We start from the raw sequence: 14,096 nt of genomic DNA, 5'->3' as shown, positions 1-14,096 counted from the left end.
CTCACTTCACAACACGTCGCTTCTCTTCTGACAGTCCACAGACGTTTACACCACGTGTTGTTGTGCGATAAACCATTTTAAATTACTCACAGACGTTGGGTTGGTCGGTCCCGTTCCCGCGAAGGAGCGAGACTTTCATCCTCTGGACAGAACTTCGTCAGAACTCCGCTTGACGCGAGACAAACAGGAAGCAGCAATACCACAGTGTCCGGTCAGGGATTTCACAATAAAGGTGAGAATCGACAGTATCATTGTGGTTTTAATAACTTGATTAAATGTTCAATAATATACAGTCACATACATTGTATATATAAGGATAAGTGTCAATTTCTTTTTTTTTAAATCCCTGATCCCTGACTCACAGAACCGACAGCAAAATGTAATCTGATTCCAAAAAGTATGAGAACCTGTCATCTCTCATAGAGGTAACTGAAATGGCAGCAGGTAGATTACAGTTACCATTATATTATATATTATAAAATGGATTTGTAACTAACTACAGTTTTATATTGGTTGGTTTTCAAAGATTACGCTTTGAGATTCCTTGTAGTTTGCAGACTACAGGTGATTTCACTTGCAGAAGAGGAGACTGTTATTTCTGACAAAAAGCATCACTGGTGAAGGGGATGCTATTTTCAAAATATAACATGTTGTAACGTGTGTTCGAGCTGTTATGAGCAGGAAGTGTTTGAAGCGGAAGGTTATAATTGTGTCTGTAATAATCTTTTCAGCACCCGAAACAACCATTCATAAAAGCAAAGATTGTTTACTAAACAAAAGGAAGGGAAGTCACCCATGTGTCAATCATCACTCATCTCAACAAGATTAGTTTTTATTGGATCAAGATTGTGTAAACTGAAAAGGTTTCTAAGCAATAATACAGCATTTAACCACTAAGAAAACAGCTGGTGTACCAACAGATCAAATATTGTGTCATCAGATTCCTATATGTGCAAATATCTAAGATTACAATACTTCATCTTTCATCTCTCTGAACCAAAGATTCCTTTATTTATTAATCTTATTTGTGGTGCGACGTGTGGCTTTGCAAACATGTGTAAGACTAAAATAAATGTTGTATTTGTCCCACAAATTACAATCACTGCCCTGAAACCAGCTTTTCTGAAGAGGAAACAGCTGAAAGGGAACGACAAAGCAGAAAAAACTACAACAGCTGTTTGTGGCTTTCTTCTGTAGGAATAGGTTATCAAACACACACTGTTAAGCCCTGGAACATATTCATTTAAAATTCATGTGTGCAGTATTAGTAGGCCAGAAAACAGGCTGCTATCTTAGACCCGTTGTATTTCTTCTTTTTTTATCTTTAACTACAGGTAATCCCCACTGCCTCTCGCTGCTCGTATGAACACATGACCCTGAAACAGAATGAGAATCCAGGATTACAAAACAACGAGTGAGAGGATTTCCTTGGTAGTTAATGCTGATATGAGCAAGTTTTTTTTTTTATGATTGATTATTTTCTTTATTAAAATAACAAACAAAGGTACATTCAGTTTTGTTTTAGCTGATTTCAGTTAAGTATGACCAAAATGAATATGACAGAAATATTATCAGATGGGTTTGCAGCATGTGGAAGGAAAACCAACCTTGATGGCACAATTCAGGTATAACAGGAAAAGTGTAGCCTGTTAATACAACGATGAATACTTCATTCACTAACTTTATCACTTTGAAAAATTAAACTTTCTGAAGTAAACTTACTTCAGAAAGCTGTTAATAGGAAGAAGTACCTCTGCAAAGGATGATATTTGGCATGATTCTGCAAAAACTGGTCAACTGATTTCCAAAAACATCTTTTGGAGCGGTGGAACATGACCCAAATAAAAACCTATTAAATTATCGGTGAGTATCCAGGTCAGGGAATGTATCCAGGAATCTTTTCATCACTTTCTTTAACACTGTGGACATGGCAATTTTTAACATTTTTCTCCCATTTACCAGAGAATATTTCACGGAACTTGTAGGGAAAAAAAGAAGACATATTTAGGAGGCTGAAATGTGTGTGTGCAATCTGGTGCAGCCACTGTATGGTAATCAACATTTTGGTGCGAGTCTGGACAAACAGAGGGATCCAGGAATTGTTTTTATTACTTTCTTTGACATTGGAGGAAAGTGCTAAACTGGGTGCCGTTCCAGCTGTGAATACAATACATTCCTGCCTTTTGAATACCATTAAAGACTGTGTTTCTGCCTTTGGCTGTGAAGGTGTCAACAGAAAATGAATTATGCAGCTTAAATATGTTGAAGTGAAAGGAATTTTCCTTCTGGCAAGAACATGTACAGTACAAACTGCTTCTGCCGGGCCTGTCTCAACTCATTCTGTAGGTGTTTCCAGGTACATTTCCTGATGGAAAATGTTACCTCCAGTCAATAATATCTTCATCTAATAGTATAAAATCTAACACACCTATTCCTTTTCTGAGATAAAGTTATATATTGATGTTAGTTTATATATGTTTTTATATAGATTGGTTTGTCACTGATATTCACAACCATCTTTTTAGTTGTGGCTATGTCTCTGAAAGCTTTGATGGAGACTTTAGAGGAATGTAAGTACAACCCACCTGACACCATCATGAGTTGAATGGATTCATATCAAACACATGTGGTATTTGTTTTCCTTGTACTCACAGCATGGGCTGACACAGTTTCCTCTGCTTCAGTGTGTTAGAAATGTCAGTTTGTTTGTTTGTTTACCCGTGTGTGTGTGTGTGTGTTTGTGAGTATTTGGGACAGAGATATGTATTAATTTGTTGGTTTTTACTCTGTTATCTGTCATATTTACTTAAATTATAATATTGTAATAATCTAAAGCCTGTTTTTTATAATTATCCAACGCAAATTTATGATGCGGTGACCCTGCAGTTCTCCAATGTTTTTGGGTCAAAGAGGGCATCTTTATGGACCCTGATTTACAGTCGTATTTTATTAGATAAAAGACACGATGCATGCTGTTAAGACAAGATCGTTTCTTCTCTTGACAATAAGGATAACTCCAACTGGTATAAAGAAAATCTATCATTCCAGATAAGGCATCAGTGCAGTGAAATTATTTCACCACATACCAACTAAATGAGGGAGGTAATAACTGGTATTGACTGGGGGAGTGAAAGTCCGTTTTTACATGCCACTTTAGGTCTCCAGTTCTGAATCCATATGAGAATAACCCCTTTTCCAAGAAATTACAGGAGAGTAAGTGGACAGCCTCCCACCATGACACCATAAAAGGCCTCATTTTTCATTCCATCAACCTCCATCTGTGTCTTCAAACAGATAATAGCTCGAGTGAGATTGAAGTGGGCCTGGAAACACCTGACAGGGAGCAAAAGGGGGAGAAACAATCCCACAAGTGAAGCAGCTGTGTGAGAGAAAAAAACATTCGAAGGCGTATGATGGAAAGAGTTGCTAGAAGATAACAAATACGGTAACAGGGTTATATAAGACCTGTCTCCTGGTTGAGTGGGCGTCTGTGCTTGCATGTACACACACATCATACATTCCTGTGTCTGACACGCGTACACCTCTTAATCCAGCGCTGTTGGCAGGAGTATTAGTGCTCTCAAGGTCTAATGACGGGCCTGTGCTTCATTTCTTTGATTCATCTGACATCCTGCATGTGTGGATAGATCTGAAGCCTCGATGACAGAAATATGGCAAGTGTTTGATAGTGTGTGTTTATTAGAGTGCGTGTGCACGTGCTCACATCGGGTATTCTCAGATAAGGTCGGGCAAGTTTGGAGACGTCAGCGATCTGGTTGTAGCGGTTTTCCCTGAAATGGAATTCCGTGAAAAAAATCTTTGTGACACCTCCAAAACAAACAGCATCATGTGCCCCTGAAGAACAACAAGGGTGTGAAATGTGCCTCTCTCTGTGTGTGTGCCTCATCTCCTCAAATACTGTTTGTCACGAATGTGTATCAGGACAGAATCAGTCTGAGATTGTCCTTCACAGTACAATGGCCGTGTAATTCCCCATAACACTTGGAAAACAACAGGATATGACACAGAATAGAATATATAAATTCTAATAAAATATATGATCCAGTCCATTACTCCTGTTATAATACATCATACAATATTTTGTCCTGCACCAGCAGAGAGAAAAGTCAATGTTTGCATGTTTTATGTTTGTATAATGTGAATCACGCACTTGATGCCGTAGATGTGTTCAAACAGGGAGGAAAATAATGAATCATGGGTTTTCAAGGGGGTGGATGTGAGGGGTTGTTTGCTCAAGGAGGTGAAAGTGATTGATAGTTTTTCATTTAATGTTTAGAGATAGTGCCTCCAAGTGGCAAACATACGTTATTACACCATGATTATCTGGACAGTCTGGACAATCATGACTTAACTCAACCTTTACATTTTTCAAAACCTCATAGCTCTGGGGTAATTAAAGAAAAATAATGTTATAAGTATATACATTTTTCCAGTGTTTTATTTATTTTTATACAAGGTAACACTTGAGTGTAAATAGTGAAACATTTCAACCTGAGAAATAGAAATGTAAGGTTATTAATTACACCCAACATTAATTCTAAAAGAGGGATTATTTCATTACATCATATCCTCCAAAAACATTTGCGTTACTTATTTGAAAGGATGTTGGTTCCAATAGTAGAGTTTCTGCTTTCAATATCTACTTCATCTTAAAAAAAAAAGAGAGAGAAAGAACAGCTCATGGAAAAATACTGGAAATCCCGACATACACCTTAAAACATGGTGCGAGTGAGGTTCAGAACAAAGTCCTGTTCAATGGCCTCCCCTGCTATTCCATGTTTTTAATGATAAGGAACAATAACACACTATTCATACTCGTCTCTTGCAACGCGTCAGCCCCTTCTGCTGTCAGTCTGGGTGTGAGCTCCCTCTGCAGGGCTGGAGTGTGTGGTGTGGGTGATGTTTCTGCAGCGCGGCCCTGGCTGTGTGAGGACGAGTGATTGCTGGCCTGTGTGGGAGCTTGGACATCTGAGGGACGTGGCGGGGCTTGTTGCCGGACTGTGCACTGGAAGAGTCCACGTCCACACTGAAAGACAGGGAATCTTTCATTAGAACAACAGCTCTATGTGAACACATCTATTCACATCACAGTGAAGTAACACACGAGTCCAAAGACAACTTTTATTATACCAGATTATTAATGAATCCTTGGTGCCCGTAGGTGTGAATGTTAGTGTGATGAGTTATGTGTCGGCCCTGTGACAGACTGATCCTGCCTCCTGCCCAGTGTATGCTGGGATTGGTAGAACTAATGGATGGATGGGACTTCTATTTGATTAAGATCCATTATTCTAACAGCAAATATAATTAAGGAGTTCTAAACAGCAGTAACAGAAGACCAATATTTCACATTTATACTGTATAAATTCATAGACTGATACATATAAACAATGCCATACCCTGGATCCATATGCCCTTCAGCTGGGGCACTTGTTGGTGGCGGGCGGTGTATGTGTGCAACCTGAGGTAACCTCGTCCTGGTCACCTGCTGGACCTGCTGGAGTTCCCGCTCTATGTGTCCTGCTGCTGTGCCTATCTGGTGGGAGCACCTTGCTTTGCCGGAAACAGGTAAATGTTCTGAGTCGGCCTGGCTGAGTCGAAGCCGACGTGCACGAAACCCTTGCGGTTTGCGATTCCCAGGAGCTGCTGTGGCACTGACGGGGGGAGAAGGGGACAGCGAGGTGTCTGAGGACAGGGACAGCCGAGCCACGTCAGGGGGTATGGCTTCTCTGTGATGCAGGTCTGTAAAAAAAAAATCATTACAAAAGGTTCAGGAGTAGCCATTAATCTCCTGCTATTTTATGTCTTTCTTTATTAACTTTAATGTTACTGTGGAAAGAAAATCATTAGTTCTCTCATATTTCCAGTCCTTTTAGTAGCAACATAAAGCACATTCGTTCAATGGGTATTCACCTGGGGAGAGAGACTGAAATGAGGAATCTTGGCTTTCATCACGCCTCTCCCCTCCATGTTCTTCATCACTCCTGTCATTCCCCATCCTACCAAAACCTTCTTCTTCATCATCATCAACATTATCATCATCTCCCTCCTCTTCTTCATCACTGTGTTGAATAGCCAGGACCTGTGGTACTCTTTCCGTCTCTATGGCCTGGAGACGCCTGAAAAATGGAGTAGATAGCGGATATTTGTTGTTTCAAATGTTCTGTCATGGCAAGATGGAGGTTTAAGAATTAGCTTTTGCATAATTTAGTGTATAATTTAGTGTTAAGGAGAGGGAGCTGTGCAAGTAGTTAGTACCTGCTGTGCTGCTCCCGCCAAGCTCTGAGTTCAGCGAATACATCACCACGTTCCCTAACATCAGGCTCCTCAAGGTCGTACGTGTGCTCTGGTACGTGGATGAGCAGATCGCGGGGGGTAAAAGTAGACTTGGTGGGCGCCGTCTATAAGAACGAAGCGAGGGGTGAATGAGTGTGTTGGTGGCAGAGGAGGCGAGAGAACATAACAGAAAAATAGAGGCCCAAGAGTTGAGTGCATCAATTATGGATATACACTTGGGTAAAGGGCAGACAGAGAGGAGGGAAAACAAACACAACAGGGGCTTACTGAACAAGAGGGACAGGAGAGAGGAAGACGGGGGGACTGCAGCGGTGTGTGTGTACATGCCAGTGTGACGGATCACATGGTGTCGGCAGTGAGGGCTCCATCTGTCACATCCCTCTGACACCGCTGCACCCTTCACACATCTCCATCCCCCTGTGTCCTGCCACCGCTGTGCCTGTCCTCTCTCTCAGGTCTCTGTCCTCCTGCTAATACTTTGCTCTTTCTCTTTATATACTGACACGACATTAAAGAGATGAAGCTGCTGAAGCCAGACAGCCATAATGGGCCTGTCAAAGCCCATAGAGGCTTCTCTTTTCAGTGGACACTAAATGCTCTGCTCTCCGGGACCCAGTGTGCATGATATGATGGATTGGTGCAGATTTGCTTTTTTAAGGAACAAGGTGATTTTTTTCACTGAAGGAATTCTGTTGTTCCAACACACACCACCTACCTTCAGCTTCTCGCGCCTCGCTCGAATAGCTTGGACTGGGTTTCCACAGTACACGATCTTACCAGCTCCTTCAAGAGTCAACAGATTAGAGGATGAGAGAAAATCAAAGTCTTTTATCATAAATATTTCCTCTCGGTCGCACTACTGAGTAAAGACTGGAGCTGATCATGTTTGTGCAGGGTGATGCTAATTAGAAGAAAAAGAAAATGACACTAAAACTAAAAAAAATGTGAAAAAGATGGAAAATGCTTGTCATGGGTCAGTAGTTTTGCCACAACAGTTATAGCAGCAACAAATTATTTATAATACTGATTAGAGAGACTGTGGTTGGACACTCTGAAGAACAGTCACTGGTTTACCATGTGTCAGGATGCTGGTTTCTGCTTCCACTGCTGCTATATCAGAGTCTGCAGAACCAGGTCTGGATCCAGGAGGGGAGAGTACCCTGGACCTGGTCGCTGACATGGGTCTGGAGCCAGTCTGGGGTCTGGAGCCCGCTGATGAGAGTGGCCAGACACAGGAGCGGCTGGAAGCAGGGCGCCTGGCTGAGCTGGGTCTGCTGTCCGGCCACGCACCCTCTGCTGTCTCCTCTACAAATACAAAAGTGAGTGGCCCATTAAATACACCACTGTAATAAACTGGCCTGCCTCGACCAACTCAAAACAACATATAAATGCACACACCGTCCTCAGTGGCGCTCTGGGAGGGGCTACAGTCTCTGATGGAGTTTCGGAGAACGGCCCAGTCTTCTCCCATGGTGCTGCTGCAGCTCAGACCGTCATCCTCAACCCTTACATTGTCAAGGTAATGAAGCTGAGGGACCAACTCCCTCACTGCAGCCCGATATCTATAGTCTGACGTCTGGGAAGGGGAAGCATAGCAAAGAGTGAAATGTTGAGGACAGAAACGGGACAAAAGGAAAGAACAGGCAGACTGAGACTTAACTGTACACAGCTTCAGTTTAATTGTATGTATGTGCACTAAAAGCCATGAGTGCATTACGCAGCAGTGTTTTTAAGGATTGCATACTGTAAATAAAACATCAGAACTATATATATATTCCTGTAGTGATTTCAGTTTATGTACTATAGTTAAAGACCAATGTGATAAACAGACTACTCAAATCTGCCCTGGACGTCGACTCATCCACTTATTGATGTGCTTGGTATTCCATTTGGCTCCAAAAATTGAATAATTGCACTTCTAACCTATATCTTATTCAATTTAACTGCAGTACGGAATAGTTTAGATATACTAAATAATACATAGCTGTATATTATGGACTACATGATGCCCCTAGATATGATAAAGACCCAGGATATGTCAGCTGACTCTAGAGTATTGGTTTATACCGTCAAACAAGCCCGTGGGGTCCGAACACAGGGCAGGTGCTAAATGTAACAATAGCATAACAAGATAATAATGCATAACATAATGCCTATTAGTTAGCCCTCATGATCTTTTTGCACTGGCTTTTGACCACTGTGACGCTTTAACTCATCTGTAAGATCTAACTTTTTAACACTAGGGGAAGCTACATAGGCCCACAGGAGGGGGAGAGAGAGAGAGAGAGAGAGAGAGAGAGAGAGCAGGGACAGTCCAGTAAATCACTGAGCTCCTGTGCGATCGAATTGTAGCTTGGCACTCCTGCCCTTCACCAAACCACACTGTTGCAATGAATGAAATAAAAAAAAGAGAGCAAGAGAGAGGGTGGCAACGAGGAAATGAGAAAGAAAAGAGGGGGAGAATGATGGCTGAGTAAGAGGAAGTAGGCAGATATATGTGTATATCTGTGTGTGTGTGAGGTGGATAGAGAAAGAGAGCAAGAGGAGTGGCAAGAGAGCAAACCCAAGTCCCCCTCAGTCACTACAAAGCACAGGCCTAATGCATATTCAGCTCAGCATCTCCCTTCATTGCCCCAGTTTCCTAATTAATGCTCGGCTGGTGGGTGTAAATAAACACATTCACTGTGGCCCAAAAAAAAAAAAAACCACACAGTGTCTCGAATCCATGGAAGGTGGAAATGCAGCTTCTATCGCCACTTTATGTGCTAGACATTTACATCAAATTATGAATGTAATGACCAGTTTTCAAAGATCCAATCTGCACTGTAATGTAAACATAAAACTGTGTCATGATGTCTCCACAGCAGAGTGTGTCTGACATGTAGCTGTTGAATATTTTGATCCCTCCTCCTCCCCCAGTGTCCTCTCTGGTGCGTCGAAGACCCAGATACAGATTGATGAGATCATTGATATTTTCATGTCTCAGCACACGCTAATGACATTTGGGCCATTAGCTATTGAAGCCACGGAGGCTAACAATGTTCCTGCACAGGCTACACAACAAACTAAATGGTACCACTTCCTTTGCAGGAACGCTGCCCAGCTCCTTGCTAAAGCTTTTTTTTTTTCAGCTCCTAATCTCTGTTTTTATTCTATCTTTTGCCAGATTGCTGTGACTCTGAACCTTGCACTACTTGGTACTGGTTCCTTCAAGTGGCGTGAAACCAGCACGAGCTATTACAGAGTCTTTATCATATTGTATATCGTACTTGTAATTTAGATAAGATACACATGCATAGAAAACCAATAAAAACCCAGAAACATCTCCATCAGATGTATTTCTTGCAATATTATGCTTTCATTATCAACCTTGCATGATGCCACAATTGATGGTCATGACCTGTTGATCTTTGACTTTTGCAGCAAACAATAGAACAATGTTAATAAGTATCAGTGTCTGCTGACTCATACAGGACAAAGAGAGACCGACAGGGGCAGACAGATAAGACTTATCCGTATTACCGTATTCAAGAGCCATTTCTTTTCACAGTATGTTATAACAAATGTATATTTACCCTACCTGAGTGGCAGTGGGGGTTGGGCGAACACACACAGGATTTCCCTCCAGGGTGACTTTCTGGAGTTTGCCACATAACCCCAGATACTGGACCTGGACTAAATCATCCACATCATTCCCTTCCAGATCCAAAAGCTGCAGGTTCTCCATCATGCCAAGCTGACTCAGGTCTGACACGCTGTTGTAGGCCACATACAGCTCCTGGAAAAACAAGGAAATGACGAACAGACAGTGTTGACTGGCAGAAACCAAGAAGATATGTGATAAGATAGAGAGAGAAACCAGCAGACATAAAGGTTGTTATAAACAGAGAGCCAGAGAGACAGATTAGGTATCTTCCCATCTCACAGAAACCTAAGATTAAAACTACACTGATCGCATATCAACATGATCTATTACATCATTACTTAGGAATTTTCCATAGTGGCTGTATCGATGCTGTAATGTTACTGGAATTTGTTGAAAGCGCAACACAGCAAATGGAATTTATGTTAAAGTTAAGAAACAAATTTAAAAACCAATATGAAAACTTGATTGACTTGATTTCTGTTTCTTTTAATCAATATATGTATTTTTAACCTTTTAAAAGTAATGTTAGTCAGATCATGTCTTTTCTTCCACTCAACAGTTTCATCAGTTGTTGAACTGTCTCTTTAAAATCTACCTTCAGACAAGAGAAAGTAGAAATGCCATCTAGGTCTTGTAGGCAGCAGCGAGACATCCACAGCACCTGCAGATGGGAGAGGGTGGTTCCCAAGTCTCTAAGAACACAAAATAGAGCAAAGTTGATTTAGAGGCAGGGACAGGGAGTTGCACAACACTGTGAAACATGAATGAGTCCCTCCAGTCCCTTGGCCACTGCAGCTACAAGCTCCTTTCTCTTCCCGAATATGCAACCCTCTCTTTCTGCCTCCCACTTGTCCCTGCAGCACACCCCTGCTCTGACCCTTCCACCAGAGTCTCATTCAGTATATCTGCAACCCTGTTACACCCTCTCTACTACAGCTCCCACAGCCCAGAGCAGGAAATGCTATCAGAGGCAGTGCACGTCCGGCTGGCTCTGCTCTGCTACTCTCAGGGTGGAGCATACAGGGCCCTATCTCTCTGTTGTACTCTCTGATCCCGCAGCAGTCTTTTGGGAAACAATTCTCCACCTGTCCCGTTTTAAGGACAATTTACAATATGTGTATCTCATTCTGGATGTTTATTTCTGTGGTTGCAATCAAACTGGCAGTAGAATCTGGAATAGTCTGAGCATGTTACTTGTCTTTTTTCCCAGGATGAATCTGAAAACTGATACACCACAAAGCCCACTGTGTCCTATTGTGAGACAGATGTGTGAACCTGTTCTCCATGTGAATCTATCTCTTCGACTGTGCTAAAACACAACGTCTGTTGTCGTGTGGTTTACAAGCTCCAACATGTATCTGCCGCACACAAACATTTACCTGTTGGAAAACCTTGGCTGAAGCAGAGCAGTGCTCTACACCTGCACCGCAATCCCACAACCCTCCATAACCGACTTTCTGCTTCAAAGCGCCGTCTTTTTATGGCTTCCAAAACCTTGTAGTTCCTTGTAGCGCCCATGTGACCCGTGTAAAGCCTGACAGTAATCCCCATGGGTCCATCCCTGCTCATGGTCAAATTACATTTCTGTTTGAGGAAAGACTTGGACATGCTGGCTATGCTTCTAAACACAAGCTAAATATAAATTGGGTCACAAAGTATATATATTAGAAGCACAAATTCAGTTTTATCAAATACAGCATTTCCCTTTCTGTTCCAGGATTTACAACTTCTTGAAAATCTGTGAAATTTCAAGAGGTAATGTCGACATAATGAGTCTGTTTGTGTGTGTGATACAAGGAACGGGTTGCATTTCAAGACTACAGAGGAGGCAACATGTTATGCAACTTTACACTTACCTCACTGACATGATCGCGCTGTTGTTCATTTTCAGCTGAACAAGCTTGGGCAAGAGGGCACCTGGAAGATCGTCACATAAACCAAACTCTTTCTAATTACATCAGATTGGGGGATTTTTCAAGATTTTTCCACTTTCAAACTACCTTTCTGATTCAATTCTAAAATTACTGCATCATACGTTTAACCTAAGTTAGCTGGAGAAAGTAGCACCTATAGCTGCAGGCTAGGCATGACTCACATGTACAGACAATATTGTGACATGTCTGCACTCCTTGTGTAATCTAGGACTTTAGATACAAAGATAAGTACAATGAAGATGCTCCTCCACAATGATTAGTTCATTTTTGCATTCAAGTTTGCACAATTAACAGAAAATCTAGTATGGATAAAGTGTACATTTATAGTGATGTCATTATTACCTATGCCAAGGCGGTTATGTTTTCACCCATTTGTTTGTTGGTTTATTTGTATGTCTGTGTGTGAGCAAGATTACACACAAAAACAACTGCAGGAGCTTCAACGAAACTTGGTGAAATGATGTGGTATGGGTCATGGAAGAACCTGTTGAATTTTGGTAAAGATCCGAATCAGTTTGCACAGGGAATAATCCACATGTAAGGAAGTGATGTATGAAATTTGGTGCAACTTGAGGGGACTGTTGAGTCTTGTTGTAGGTATGAGGTTTTAGTCTCTTATTTAGTTTAGCTAAAATGAGGTGAGCTGTTCTAAATATGCAAACTTTGCACCAATAAAAGTTTGAAATAGCTGTGATTTGCCTTTATAAAAGCCATAGTCGTGTACATCTTACCAAAGTTGCCCAGCGTAGTTTCTTGTGTGTCTACGCAGATCTCCAGCGAGGTCACGAAAGAGAGGTCCCAAGTTCCACATAGTGATTTCTGTGTGGAAAGTAAATTGACAGCACAATAACGGACGTCTGAGTGGACATTGACCTGGATTTGGTCTTTATTTTACTCAGTTATTAGGCAGTATTTGCCTTGGATGTACACCTATGGCTCTGATGGAACAGGTTATGTGAAGCCTGTGGTATGAAGTGATTCTCTCTGCCCAGCTCACCTTGAAACTGCCTGTTCTTCTGTACATCGCACACAACAATACAGCCATTGTTCATGGTTCAGTGTGAACCTACCAGCTTCTCTGCAGAGAGGTGAAGCTCCACTTCTGTCTCTGGGTCCTCGCAGGGTTTAGTGGTAGGAGTTGGGTTGATGTGACCTGATCCACTCAGCTCGGTCACCAGGACCCGCGCCGAACCGGGCCGGTCCTTCCGGGGCACAGGCCCATGACAACAACTCATCTCTAACGACTTCCTGAAACGCACGATACGAACTTACACGTCTTTTCTAGCTATCAACAAATTAACCAACAAAGCACCGCTAATTGCTTTGCTAACATAACGCAATGGAGAATCAATTAATATTCCACTCTGAGCTAATTACAACGAAAGGTGCTTCTAATCTAATGTCACATAGTAGTTTTACTCTAAATACATTTACCTGTTACAGAAAACTGCAGCCTCAAGAGGAAGTCCTCGCATTTCACAAGCTGAAAACACTTCGAAGCAAAAGTTTGCTTGACAACCACAGACGACTTCCTGGATACGGCACAGGGCGACCCGTGGCTCCCTGGGAAATGTAGTGCATGCAACAGTTTATGTCCAAAGACTGTATATAAGGTTGTGTCTAATAAAACCAGTGCAGCCCGTGAGGTTAGGACTCAGATATCAGGTATCATGTGCGGCTGCTGTTATTAAAGATTCATTTAGTAAAACTCTGTAATACTACTATCCCGGTGGTCTGGTGCTGCCTTCAAGTGCTCGTTGTAAACTCAGGGATTGGAACTCTTAGTTTTTAAAAATTCATGTTGTCGCAATTGGGATCATCTCAATTAATGAAAGGAACTTGTATGTGTTTCAACAACCATTTTATTTGTAGGCGATTATCTAAATGACACACCCATTGTATTTTTGATGCAGTGTCAGGGTGAACAAGAGCAAAATAAAGGCATAATCGTGTGTTATTTAATGAAACCTGATAATGCAATGTTGTAGATTTTTGCTATTTCACTGCACAAGATTGGCTTTTTATGTGGTTTCAGAGTTTCTTTTACAGATTAAATGTCTTTAAATGGACTGTGTTTAGACAAAAATAATAAGTAAATTACAAATAATATATATTAGTAGATGTACGTGAAATGGAAGTACAACAGTAAAGAGGTATATCTTTTAAACAAACAACAACACCCAGAGCATGACCACAGG

The 14,096-nt window shown here is 41.6% G+C and overlaps 2 protein-coding genes across 3 annotated transcripts in view; both read right to left on the bottom strand.

Annotated features, from left to right (window-relative positions):
• The window catches only part of rassf7a (Ras association domain family member 7a), a 32,912-nt gene extending 32,716 nt beyond the window's left edge, over positions 1 to 196 (bottom strand). The window contains exon 1 of the mRNA XM_034587190.1: positions 91 to 196. The gene's annotated coding sequence lies outside the window, so the exon portion shown is untranslated. The remainder of the gene's footprint in view (positions 1 to 90) is intronic.
• A 4,254-nt stretch (positions 197 to 4,450) lies between these two features.
• Positions 4,451 to 13,453, bottom strand: lrrc56 (leucine rich repeat containing 56). Of its 2 annotated transcripts, XM_034589070.1 has the most exons (14): positions 13,333 to 13,453; positions 12,969 to 13,146; positions 12,630 to 12,717; positions 11,821 to 11,881; positions 10,560 to 10,656; positions 9,899 to 10,096; positions 7,717 to 7,894; positions 7,481 to 7,623; positions 7,393 to 7,450; positions 7,034 to 7,101; positions 6,280 to 6,422; positions 5,935 to 6,140; positions 5,421 to 5,763; positions 4,637 to 5,047 (listed from the first exon to the last, which is right to left on the bottom strand). In XM_034589070.1, the coding sequence occupies exons 1-14, from the start codon at positions 13,371 to 13,373 to the stop codon at positions 4,870 to 4,872; spliced, it is 1,980 nt and encodes a 659-aa protein (XP_034444961.1). In that variant the 5' UTR covers positions 13,374 to 13,453; the 3' UTR covers positions 4,637 to 4,869. The 2 variants fall into 2 exon arrangements, with proteins under 2 accessions (XP_034444960.1, XP_034444961.1); XM_034589069.1 differs by having other exon boundaries at positions 4,451 to 5,047; positions 7,393 to 7,623.
• Positions 13,454 to 14,096: the final 643 nt, after the last annotated feature.

The sequence above is a fragment of the Hippoglossus hippoglossus genome, chromosome 6 (genome assembly GCF_009819705.1).
Source record: "Hippoglossus hippoglossus isolate fHipHip1 chromosome 6, fHipHip1.pri, whole genome shotgun sequence".
NCBI lineage: Eukaryota > Metazoa > Chordata > Actinopteri > Pleuronectiformes > Pleuronectidae > Hippoglossus > Hippoglossus hippoglossus.
Note: the sequence above shows the minus strand (reverse complement) of the source record. Positions and strands in the feature narration are given on the sequence as shown.